This window comes from Ceratotherium simum, chromosome 29 (genome assembly GCF_057802395.1).
Source record: "Ceratotherium simum simum isolate JZ-2026a chromosome 29, ASM5780239v1, whole genome shotgun sequence".
NCBI classification, from domain to species: Eukaryota; Metazoa; Chordata; class Mammalia; order Perissodactyla; family Rhinocerotidae; genus Ceratotherium; species Ceratotherium simum.
In genome coordinates, this window is record NC_141928.1 from 34,117,850 (window position 1) to 34,130,568 (window position 12,719).

At 42.0% G+C, this 12,719-nt stretch overlaps 1 protein-coding gene across 4 annotated transcripts in view; it reads right to left on the bottom strand.

Annotated features, from left to right (window-relative positions):
* The window catches only part of INVS (inversin), a 153,355-nt gene that overhangs the window by 16,678 nt on the left and 123,958 nt on the right, over window positions 1-12,719 (bottom strand). For all 4 annotated transcript variants that reach the window (XM_087419402.1, XM_087419401.1, XM_087419404.1 and 1 more), the window contains one exon: window positions 482-711. In XM_087419402.1, the coding sequence (XP_087275528.1) occupies window positions 482-711 (230 nt within the window). The remainder of the gene's footprint in view (window positions 1-481; window positions 712-12,719) is intronic.

The following is a 12,719-nucleotide window of genomic DNA, read 5'->3' on the forward strand; positions in this document are numbered from 1 at the left end:
TTTATTTGGATGGGCTCTTTCCAGAGCTGAAAATGTTTCAATCTGCTAAACATGTATTTACGTGGTGCTGGGGTCTGGGGCATTCCCACTGATAGGCAGCCCTGTACTGTGTTAGCATAGGAAAGGTCAAAGTGAGGCAGGCAGGGTCAGTCTGTGCCTGGATTACTCCAAATGGATCATGGAAGGGGAAGACCCAAGCAGCGGCCTGGAGAGATTACAATGGTGAGGCTTTCGGTCGTGAAGCCCAGCAGAGAAGCTGCTTCTGATGCCAGAATGCCTTACGAAACCAATTCTGACCCAGAATTGCGGGGAGGGAGGCACTAAATGCGGTGCTGAGAATTCTCTTGGTGCCTGGAGGTATAATAAAGCTCCTACCTGAGTGGAGGTTTGCCCAATGTAATTAAATCCCATTTCAGATTATGATATGACACTCTCTGGGGGTCCTTGTTGTAAACTACAAAGTGCCCAGAAGGATAGTTACCATAGATCTGCTTGAGCACTGAGTGCCTGGTGGACTTTGTGCCCAAGATGCCCTTGGATGGATTCTTGGTGGTCCTGCTTACTGCGATGGTCTTGGGGGGTTTTAGCTGCAGTTCCTTCCTCCAAACCTGGAGGAGCAATGCCATGCACTCTTGGTTCCATCTGTCCATATTTCTGGCTCCAAGCTGCTTCATATGCAGAAGGTGGGACAGGTGCTTCCTGAGCTGGTAACTGGTGGGGTCAGAGGAGGGGAGAGGCTTTAAGATCATAGTACTAAGAAAACCAAATTTCCTTAAGGTTCTTAGAAGCTATAGGAACAGTATTTGCTGAACTCTTGAGAGATCCATTCAAGCTCCCATTCCTAATTTCAGTGGCAGTATGTTGAATTCTTTTTCCATAAAACACTTCCTGAGTCAATCAGATGAGTCCTTGCCCTCAAGGTGGGACACGCCAATATGTAAACAAATAAACGCAGTGTGAGAAGTACTATGTGAGAGCAAGGAGCTAGACAGCATGAGACAGATGTGGGACTGATAATTTGTGGTGGTTTGGAAAGGCTTTTACAAGGCTGTTACTTGTGCTGGGTTTTAAAGGATGAGTAGGAGCTTACCAGGCAGAGAAAGGCATTCTAGGCAGAATTGGCATGAGCAGAGGGGTGGGCATTTGTGCAGGAAAATCAATAACAAGGTGCGTATGAAGCACTGTATATTTGGTGAGGGAAGGAGGATGGAAGCCTGAGCTACACTGGAAGGAGCCAACATTTATTTAGGGCGTCTTGTACACCAGGCACTTTCCCTATGATTAAGCCTGAAAATAAATCTGTGAGGCAAATGTTATGATAAAGATAACTGAGAAAAAGGCTGAGTAGAGGTGATGTCACCAAGATGGCAACGTAGGTCATTTCTGACTTCGCTCCTCCTCACAAGAACAACTAACAACTAATAATGCACAAGACACCACTGAGAAAATCCTAGAACATGGGGGTCAGGCTGAAGCACCGCTCCTGCACCACAGAGACCAAGACAGCCCTCATTAGAAGGGAAAGAGGAGCAGCTGTGTGCTGACAGCATTGCCCCTCCCCCAGGCCAGTGCAGCACCACAGCAAGAGGTCTACCCTGAGCGTACAGCTTCTCCAGTGGGAAAAGGGCCCAGAGTAGACATCCAGCTCCCCCAGCATCGTAGGTTGCTTCTTGGGAACCCCAACTGCAGTCTCGCCCCTCAGGGATTTCAGGGAAATCTGTGGGAATTAACCACTAGGAAACTGTGATGGAGAAGGTGGGAGGGGCTTGCAACAACCAGCAAGCAGATCTTGGCAGACCGAGTTCCTACCTGCAGCGTCCAAGTAGTAGTCCCAACCAGTGGCTCTGCTCACCTGCAGACAGAGCCAAGACAGTGGTACAGTCTGACCAGGGAACTCAGCAGCATGCAGGTCTGTCTAATTTGGGTCCTTAAATGAAGAGCCTTGCCAGCCCTGGAGCCTAGTCTTACCCCACCCAGGCAGGTGAGCTGAGTCATAGTCCAGCCCACTGCTGAGTGTAGCTCCTCACCCCTGCCTGACCAAAAAGGCTGGCCAGGCCACCTGGAAACTGCATAACCCAACAACACTTGAGCAGAGAGTATGGCAGGCAGAGCTGATTATTCACAATGCCAACCCAGTAGCACCATTCAGCCAGGGAACTTGGGGAGTAGGTAGTCTTGAATCAAGATCACAAACAAACAGCCTTGCTGCCCTTGGAGCCAATTCTCCTACTCTGCCTGGGCAGGGAAAGTAATTGGAGCCCTGGCCATTGCTGAATACAGCCTTCAGCCCATCTGACCAGGGAACCTTACCAGAGCATACAGGAAGCTGCGTAGCCCATCCAATAGTCCTTTTTACAGTGGTGCTTGAACAGAGAGCACAGCCCATGGCTTTCCTCGTCTGCAGAGCAAAACCCGTGGCTACATCTGGCCAGGGAATTGAGTGCACAGTCTTGCCTGATTTGGGTCCCCAAAGAATGAGCTATTCTCAGCCAACAGCAAACCCCCCTACCCTGACCTCAGAACTTGGGCAGTGGCCTTGCCCAAAAATAGAAAGTAGGCCCCATCTGCCCAAGAACATTACCAGCAGACATGTCCAGAAACCCAAAGTGAGCTAACTGATGAAGAACTGTCTCTGCCAAAGTGAACCTGGAAGAGGAGACTGCTTACTCAAATGCACAGATACCAATGTAAGGAATCAAGGATCACAAAGAATCAGGTAAACATGATACCACCAAAGGAAACCGAAAAAGCTCTGATAATTGATCCTCAAGAAATGGAGATCTATGAACTGTCCAAGAGTTCAGAATAATCCTCTTAAAGAAGTTTAGTGAACTACAAGAACACACAGAAAGACAACTAAATGAAATTAGGAAAACAATACATGAACAAAATGAGAAGTTCAACAAAGAAATAGAAACCATTAAAACAAACAAACAAACAAATCCTAGAGCTGAAAAATGTAATTACTGAAGAATTCAATAGAGAGCTTCAAAAACAGACTTAACCATGCAGAAGATTCAGTGACCTAGAAGACAGGACATTTGAAATTATCTAGCCAGAGGAGCAAAAAGAAAAAGAATTAAAAAGAGTGAAAAAAGCCTACAGGATTTATGGGACACAATCAAAAGAAACAATATTTGCATTATGGGAATTCCAGAAGAAGAGAAAGAGAAAGGGATAGAAAGTATATTTAAAGCAATAATGGCTGCAAACTTCCCAAACCTGGGAAAAGAAATGGATATTCAGATCCATAAGGCCCAAAGGACCCCAAATAGGTTGAACTCAAATACGGCTACACTGAGACACATTATAATTAAATTGTCAAAAGTCAAAGACAAAAAAAGAATTTTGAAAGCAGCAAGAGAAAAAAGACAAGTAACATACACGGGAACTCCCTTAAGACTATCAGTAGATTTCTCAATAGAAACTTTTCAGGACAGGAGAAAATGGGATGATATGTTCAAAATACTGTAAGAAAGAACTGTCAACCAAGAATTCTATACCTAGCAAAGGTTGTCCTTCAGAAATTAAGAAGAGATAAAGACTTTCCCAAATGAACAAGAGCTGAGGGAGTTCATCACCACTAGACCTGCCTTGCAAGAAATGCTAAAGCGAGTTCTTTGAGTGGAAGTAAAAGGACGCTGTTTAACATCATAAAAACATAAGAAGGTAGCATAAAACTTACTGGTAATGGTAAACATATATTTAAAATTAGATTCTGTAATATGGTAATGGTGGTGTGTAATTCACTTACAATTCTAGTTTAAGAGCTAAAAAACAAATGTAAAAATAACCGTAACTACAATAATCTGTTATTGAATACACAATATAAAAATATATAAACTGTAACATTAATAACCTAAAATGCGAGAGAGACACAAGTAAAAGTGTAAAGTTTAGGAATGCTATCAAAGTTAAACTGTTATCTGTTTAACATTGGGTGTTATAATTTTAAGATATTTTATGTAAGCCTCATGGTAACCAAAAGGGAAAAACCTGTACTAATTACACAAAAAAAACCATGATGAAGAAGTCAAAACATCAAACCAGAAGTCATCAAAACACAAGGAAAGACAGCAGGATAAGAAACAAGAAACAATGGATCTACAAAACAACCATGAAACAATTAATAAAATGGCAATAGTAAGTTTTTACCTATCAACAATTACTTTAAACATAAATGGATTAAATTCTCCAATCAAAAGACACAGAATCGCCAAATGGATTAAAAAAAACAAGACCCAACAATATGCTTCCTACAAGAGACTCACGTTAGCCTTAAAGACACACATAGACTGAGAGTGGAGGGATGGAAAAAGATATTTCAAGCAAATGGTACCCCACCCTTCCAAAAAAGCAGGGGTTGCTGTACTTATATCAGATAAAACAGACTTTAAAAATGGTAAAAGACAAACGAAACCAGAATCAAGATGAACAGACAACCAACCAGCTGGGAGAGAATATTTGCAAAACATACATCTGACAAGGGGTTGATTTCCATAATATATAAAGAACTCACACAACTGAACAACAAAAAAACAAACAACCTGATCAAAAAATGGGCAGAGGAAATGAACAGACACTTTTCCAAAGAAGATATACAGATGGCCAATAGACACATGAAAAGATGTTCAACATCATTAATCATCAGGGAAATGCAAATCAAAACAACACTAAGATATCACCTCACGCCCATTACAATGGCTATAATCACCAAGACAAAAAACAACAAATGTTGGAGAGGATGTGGAGAAACAGGAACCCTCATACACAGCTGGTGGGAATGCAAACTGGTGCAGCCTCTATGGAAAACGGTATGGAGATTCCTCAGAGAATTAAAAATAGAGATGCCCTATGATCCAGCTATCCCACTACTGGGAATCTATCCAACGAACCTGAAATCAACAATCCAAAGAGGCTTACGCACCCCTATGTTCATTGCAGCATTATTCACTATAGCCAAGAAGTGGAAGCAAACTAAGTGTCCCTCAACTGATGACTGGATCAAGAAAATGTGGTAAATATATACAATGGAATACTATTCAGCCATAAAAAAAAGACAAAATCGTCCCATTTGCAACAACATGGATGGGCCTGGAGGGTATTATGTTAAGTGAAGTAAGCCAGAAAGAGAAAGACAAACACTGTATGATCTCACTCATATGTGGAATATAAATCAACACATGGACAGAGAAAACTGTATTGTGGTTACCAGGGGCAATGGGGGTGGGGGTGGACACAAGGGGTGAAGGGAGACATATATATGGTGATGGACAAACAAAAATGTACAATCCAAAATTTCACAATGTTAAAAACTATTAAAACATCAATAAAAAAACAAATTAAAAAAAAAAGAAACTGAAAAAATAAAATACCAAAAAAAAAAAAATGGCAAAAGATACAAAGGTCATTATATAATGAAAAAAGGTCAATCCATCAAGAAGATATAGCAATTGTAAATATTCATGTACCCAAAATCAGAGGACCTAAATATATAAAGCAAAAACAGAGCTAACAGAAGAAATAAACAGCAACACAAAAATAGCTGGAGACTTTAATACCCTAAACTCAACAATGGATAGATCATCCAGACAGAGAATAAATAAGGAAACAGTGGATTTGAACAACACTATAGACCAAATGGACCTAACAGACACATACAGAACATTCTATCAGACAACAGCAAAAGATACATTCTTCTCAAGGGCACATGGAACATTTTCTAGGATAGAGCATATGTTAGGCCACAAAACAAGTCTTAGCAAATTCAAGAAGACTGAAATAATACCAAGTATCTTCTTTGAAAATAGTGGTACGAAACTAGAAATCAATAACAGAAGGAAAACTGTACAATTCATGAATATATGGAAATTCAACAACACCCTCCTGAATAACCAATGGATCAAAGAAGAAATTAAAGAGGAAATAAAAAAATTTTTTGAGACAAATGAAAATGGCAACACATAATACCAAAACTTATGGGATGCAGCAAAAGCAATTCTAAGAGGGATGTTCATAGCAATAAATGCTTACATTAAGAAACAAGAAAGATCTCAAATAAACAACCTAACTGTATGCCTTAAGGAACCAGGAAAAGAAGAACAAACTGAGCCCAAAGTTAGCAGAAGGAAGGAAATAGTAAAGATTAGAGCAGAAATAAATGAAATTGAGAACAGGAAAACAATAGAAAAGATGAACAAAACTAAGAGTTGGTTCTTTAAAAAGATAAACAAAATTGGCAAACCATTAGCTAGACTAACCAAGGAAAAAAGAGAGAAGATCCAAATCAACAAAATTATAAATGAAAAAGGAGACATTACAACTGATACCACAGAAATACAAAGGATCATAAGAGGCTACTATGAACACCCATATGCCAACAAACTGGACAACCTATAAGAAATGGATAAATTCTTAGAAACATACAACCTACCAAGACTGAATCAGGAAGAAATAGGAAATCTGAAAAGACAAAAAAATGAGTAAGGAAATTGAATCAGTAATCAAAAATCTTTCAATGAAGAAAAGCCTAGGTCCAGATGGCTTCGCTGATAAATTTTACCAAACATTTAAAAAAGAATTAATGCCAATTTTTCTCAAACTCTTCCAAAAACTTGAAGAGGAGGTAACACTCCCAAACTCAGTTCACAAGGCCAGGATTATCCTGACATCAAAGCCAGAAAAGGACACTACAAGAAAACTACAGGCCAATATCCCTGATGAATATAGATGCAAAAATTCTCAATAAGATACTAGAAAACCAAATTTAGCAGCACATTTTTAAAAGGATCATTCCCAATGATCAAGTGGGATTTATCCCTGGGATGCAAGGATGGTTCAACATATCCAAATCAATCAATGTGATATATCACATTAATAGAATGAAAGAAAAAAATCATATATGATCATCTCAAAAGACACAGATAAACCATTTGACAAAATTAAACATCCATTCATGATTAAAAACTCTTAACAAATTAGGTATGGAAGGAATGTATCTCAACATAATAAAGACCATATATGATAAGCCCACAGCTAACATCATACTCAATTGTGAAAGGTTGAAAACTTTTCCTCTAAGATCAGGAACAAGACAAGATTGCTTCCTCTCACAACTCCTACTCAACATAGTACTGGAAGTCCTAGCCAGAGCAGTCAGGCAAGAAAAAGAAATATAAGGCATCAGAATTGGAAAGGAAGAAGTAAAATTGTCTCCATTTGCAGATGACATGATTTTATATAAAGAAAATCCTAAAGACTCCACAAACAATCTGTTAGATCTAATCAACAAATTCAATAAAGTTGCAGGATACAAAATTAACTTACAAAAATCAGTAGTGTTCCTATACACTAAGAAATTATCTGAAAAAAAATAAAGAAAATGATCCCATTTACAATAGCATCAAAAACAATAAAATAGTTAGAAATAAATTTAACCATGAAGGTAAAAAATCTCTACACTGAAAACTATAAGACAGTGATGAAAGAAATTGAAGGAAAAAAAAAAAAGGAAAGGTATCGCATGCTTATGGACTGGAAGAATCAATATTGTTAAGATGTCTATACTACCCAAAGCCATCTATAGATTCAATGCAATCCCTGTCAAGATTCCAATGGCATTTTTCTTTTTTTACAGAAGTAGTACAAATAATACTAAAATTATATGGAACCACAAAAGACCCCAAATAGCCAAAGCAATCCTGAGAAAGAACAAAGTGGGAGGCATCACACTTCTTGGTTTCAAGATATATCATAAAGCTACAGTAATCAAACAGTATGGTACTGGCATATAAACAGACACATAGACCAATGGAACAGAATTGAGAGCCCAGAAATAAACTCATGCATTATACGGTCAACTAATATTTGACAAAGGAGCCAAGAATAGAAAAGACAGTCTCTTCAATAAACTCAATAAAAGTGCTGGAAACATTGGATATTCACATGTAAAGGAATGAAACTAAAACCCCTATATTACACCACTCACAAAAATTAACTCAAAATGGATTAAAGACTTAAATGTAAGACCAGAAATTATAAAACTCCTAGAAGAAAACATAGGAACAAATCTCCTTGACTTGAGTCTGGGCAACGATTTTTTGGATATGACACCCAAAGCACAAGCAACAAAATAAAAAACAAGTGAGACTACATCAGACTAAAAAACTTCTGCAAAGCAAAAAATATAATCAACAAAATAAAAAGACAATCTACGGAATGGGAAAAAATATTTTCAAATCATATATCTCATAAGGGGTTAATATCTAAAAATATATAAAGAACTCATACAACTAGATAGCAAAAAAACAAATAATCTAATAAAAAACCGGCAAAGGACCTAAACAGACATTTTTCCAAAGAAGATATATGAATGGCCAATGAGTACATGAAAAGATGCTCTAAATCACTAATCATCAGGGCAATGCACATCAAAACCACAATGAAATATCACCTCACACCTGTCAGAATGGCTGTCATCAAAAAGACAAGAAATAACAAATGATGGTGTGGATGTGGAGAAAAGGGAACCCTTGTGCACTGTTGGTGGGAATGTAAATTGGTGCAGCCTCTATGGAAACAGTATAGAGGTTCCTCAGAGAATTAAAAATAGAACTACCATATGATCCAGCATTTCTACTTCTGGGTATTTACTGAAGGAAATGAAAACAGTATCTCAAAGAGACATCTGCATCCCCATGTTCATAACAGCATTATTTACAATAGCTGGGACATGGAAATAACCTAAGTGTCCAGCGATGGATGAATGGATGAAGAAGTTGTAGGATATATACACACACAATGGAATATTATTGAGCCACGAGAAAGAAGGAAATCCTGCCATTTGCGACAACATGGAAGGAACTTGAGGGCACTATGCTAAGGAAAAAAAATCAGACAGAGAAAGACAAATACTGTATTATCTCACTTATATGTGAAATTTTCAAAAACAGAAAAACAAACTCATAGAAAAAGAGATCAGATGTGTGGTTACCAGAGGCAGGGGGTGGGGGAGGGGAAGTGGGTGAAGGTGGTCAAAAGATACAAACTTCCAGTGAGAAGATGCATAAGTGCTGAGGATGTAATGTACAACACGACGACTACGGCTAACACTGCTGTATGGTACATGTGAACGTTGTTAGAGTAAATCCTAAGAGTTCTGATCGCAAGAGAAAAAAAACCTTTTTTCCTTATTTCTGTTTTCTAATCTACGTGAGATGATGGCTAACCTAACTTATTGTGGTAATCATTTCACAACATATGTAAGTCAAATCATTATGCTGTACACCTTAAACTTATACAGTGCTGTATGTCAAGTATATCTCAATAAAACTTGGGGGAAAAAATGGCTGAGTAACTTGCAGAAGGTCACACAGCTAGAGCCAGGAGAGACCAACACTCAAACTCAGAGCTGTCTGGTCCCACAGCCAAACACTGCTAAGGACTTGGGTCTGTACTCTGTTCTTGGTGCGGACCCACAGAGGTTTTTAAGAATGGTGGCAGAGATAAGAGCTGTATTTTACTGAGATCATTCTGCTGGAGGGTGGAGCCTGGGGTGGGAGAGGCGAGGGGCACGTGGACGTTGGCTCTATTACATCTAGCTTTGACATGATGGTGTCCATCCCCCGTGCACTCCCAAACTTCTGATTAAACACACTGTTTGGGAGTCTCCTAAGGAAAGCTGCATCCAGGATTCATTACCTTGACTGATTAACCACTCCTGGTGAGCCTAGAGGGCGCTGCAGCGAGCAGCAGGCCCATCCACGCCTGATTTACCATACACCAAATGGGAAATAACCATCGTCCGCAGTCTCCTAAAAGCTCTTGCAGTTTTGGGGGCAGCCCCCCCACCCCCTGCCCTGAAGGCTGATTTCAGTCAAACTACACAAGTCTTCCTTTCTTTTCCTGGAGATTGACGAACCAAGGCATCCCTCTACTAGAATATGTACCACCTTCCCAAAAAGCCAACTGTGCAGAACAGCTGGAGTTATGGGGCAATACTGCTGCATGGTTCAGTTTCTTCTGTTTGAGACGCCAAGTGTCTTCCACACCCTCTGCTCTGCAGGCAGAAGACTTGCTGGGAAGCCCAGGTGTGGGCTGAAGCTGTAATAACTCCGGCTCTGAGTGGGCACGACTTCCACCAAATCGACTCTGGCACGGAGACCATGAGTCTGTGTCTGATGGCCCTGGTAGTCAGAGGAGCAGCCTCTAGTCTCCCATTCTCAGGAGGACTTGCATTCCTGGTTTGTTGAGAGACCTCACCTGTCCAATCGTCCCTCTCAGCCCTGGGCTCAGGGCTCTCTGTGGCGCAGCCTGTCCTTGCCTATTCATCTCAGGACACGCTGGAGAAGAGCCGACAGGGAGGTGGCTTACAAGTGCTGAGGTAAAAAGGAAGTGTTTCCCACAGCAACTGCTTGTAGCCACAGCAACTTTCCAGCCCAGCTTAGCTCGGCCAGTATCTGGTTTTGGTCTTTAAAAGAGTCAAGTCTGGACTGGTAATAAAACTCACACTTTAAGACTAAGCTTCATTTTCTCTGGGCCCAAGGTTCAACCTGCTCACCCCATCCCTGCGCACTTTCCAGTCTGCCTTTCTTCCCCCTCGACATGTATCCTGGAATGATAGCCTGCATTTACAGGGCACTTATGTGCCAAGCCCTGTCCCCCACCCCACCCCTCAGTGCTCCTTAGGTTCGGTGTCAGACACCACACACCGTCCCAGGACTTTGGGCTCCTGTACTTAAAATGGAAGATGTATAAGGCTATAACAGAATCAAATAAATGTGTTTTTACTGTCACCAGACATGCAACTTCCCACAATGTGTGGCTTCCCAGAAGCCCTTTGGGAGTTGATGTTCTAGGTCTCAGAACCACACAATGGTGCAGCCAGAGGGGGCTGTGTAATTGCTCCCCAGATGGGCACACAGACTATGAGCCCACTGTTTCTGGGGAATGACTGAAGGCTCATTTGCTGCTATGGACAGTTACTGACAGGACCTGTCAGCTTCTGACTCTTCAAAGGAGTCAAAGCACAGTCTGACAGGAAGGCATTGCAGCTAGGGAGCAGCTGTGGGGCCTGACGTGGTAAACCTCGCTGGCTTGTTTAGATCCCAGGTTTCAGCTGAAATACCTAACAGTTCCTCTGGGATGGTAGCCAATGCACATCCTGGCAGAAGTCCCCAAAGAGGGGGAGCAGGGACCATTCCCACCTGTGGCTTCAGACGGTCTCAGCTCAAAGCCAGCGCTGCCACTTACTAGCTCTGTAACCTTGGTAATTGATCAACCTCTCTGTGCTTCAGTTTCGTCGTCTGTGGAATGGGGATAAGAACAGTATCTACTTTACAGGGTTACTGTGAGGATTACATGAGTTAATACATGTAACACTACTTAGAACAGTGTCTGGCACAAGAGCCCAATACATGCCAACTACTAGCGTTGACAATCATAACAACGTCACCTCGATGAGTGTGAGCACCCTCCGGGCGGCCTTTCTTCTCCACCTGTTCTGAGGTGAAGAGTGCGAGGTCTGCCCCGCCTCCCTTACCCTGACCACAGCAACCACCACCGGGAACGTAGGGGAAAGGCCCTGGGGCTTGAGTCAGAGCTTCAAGTGCTGGATCTGCACCCCTAGGACAAGTCATTTGTCCTCTCTGAGACCATCTCCTTGTCTGAAACATGGGGACACTAATCCCTGTCATGACAGCTTCCTGGTGTGGTTGGGACAGCCAAGGGGAGCAGGCACGAGATGACTTGTAAACGACCAAGAGCTTGAACAGACACGAGGACGCACTACAGCAAAGGCTGCGCAAGCAGGAAGCAGAGCGCCGGGCTCCGGGTGAGGTGGGCTTCGGCACGACAGGCCCTGAGGGCTCCCCCTGGACCTCAGGGGGACCTCTCTCGCTCTCCTCTCCTCTGCCAGCATTAGGGTCCCTCCAGCCCTTTTATCTCCTGACGGGGGCGTTGATGTGTGGCACACCTGTGCTCCCAGAGATTTGCTTGCTTTGTTCCCCATCAACCTTCCTCTCTCCGGAGACGGAGGCCACATGACGCCCACCTGTCAGCGACGGGTCCAGCCCTCCCCTGGGCACTGGTCATCAGTGTAAGGCCTAATCTAGATTCAGGCCCTGGTGGGGCCTGCAGCGTGAAGGAGGTTATGAGAGAAGTGAAAACCTGCAGGAAAAGACTCCTCGAGTCCTCCCATAATTACTCCCTGGAGGTACTTGTCTCAGTATTTCAGGAAGCCTCCACGCCTCCTCCCAGCACCTACTCGACATTCGGAGCTTGGCAGATGCTCAGACGGGTTTTTGTAATAAATTTCAGTCACTCAATCCACTATATCTACGCCCTGGTTTAGGTATTTGGCGTACGACTAATTCCTGGGTAGTAGAGACATAAACACAACTTACATGTGGAGTGCTTCAGAATTTACGAAGCACACCTTATCTCATTCTAACAACCTGTCATACAAACAGGACAGGTGCAGCAATTGTTAAATCCCCTTTCACAGATGAGGAAACTGAGGGTCAGGGAGGCCAAGTGATCTGCCCAAGGTTAGACAACCTGTTAGAGTTCACCCGACACTCAGCATTCCTGGTTACAAACTGAGGGCTTTTTCCTTACACCAGGCGACCCTGGGTGTTTTCCTGTCTTTCTTGGCAAAAACACCTTCCAAATAGCTAATCCAATGTAAATTGCTAGGGTCTGTACATGTGTGAATTTCATGG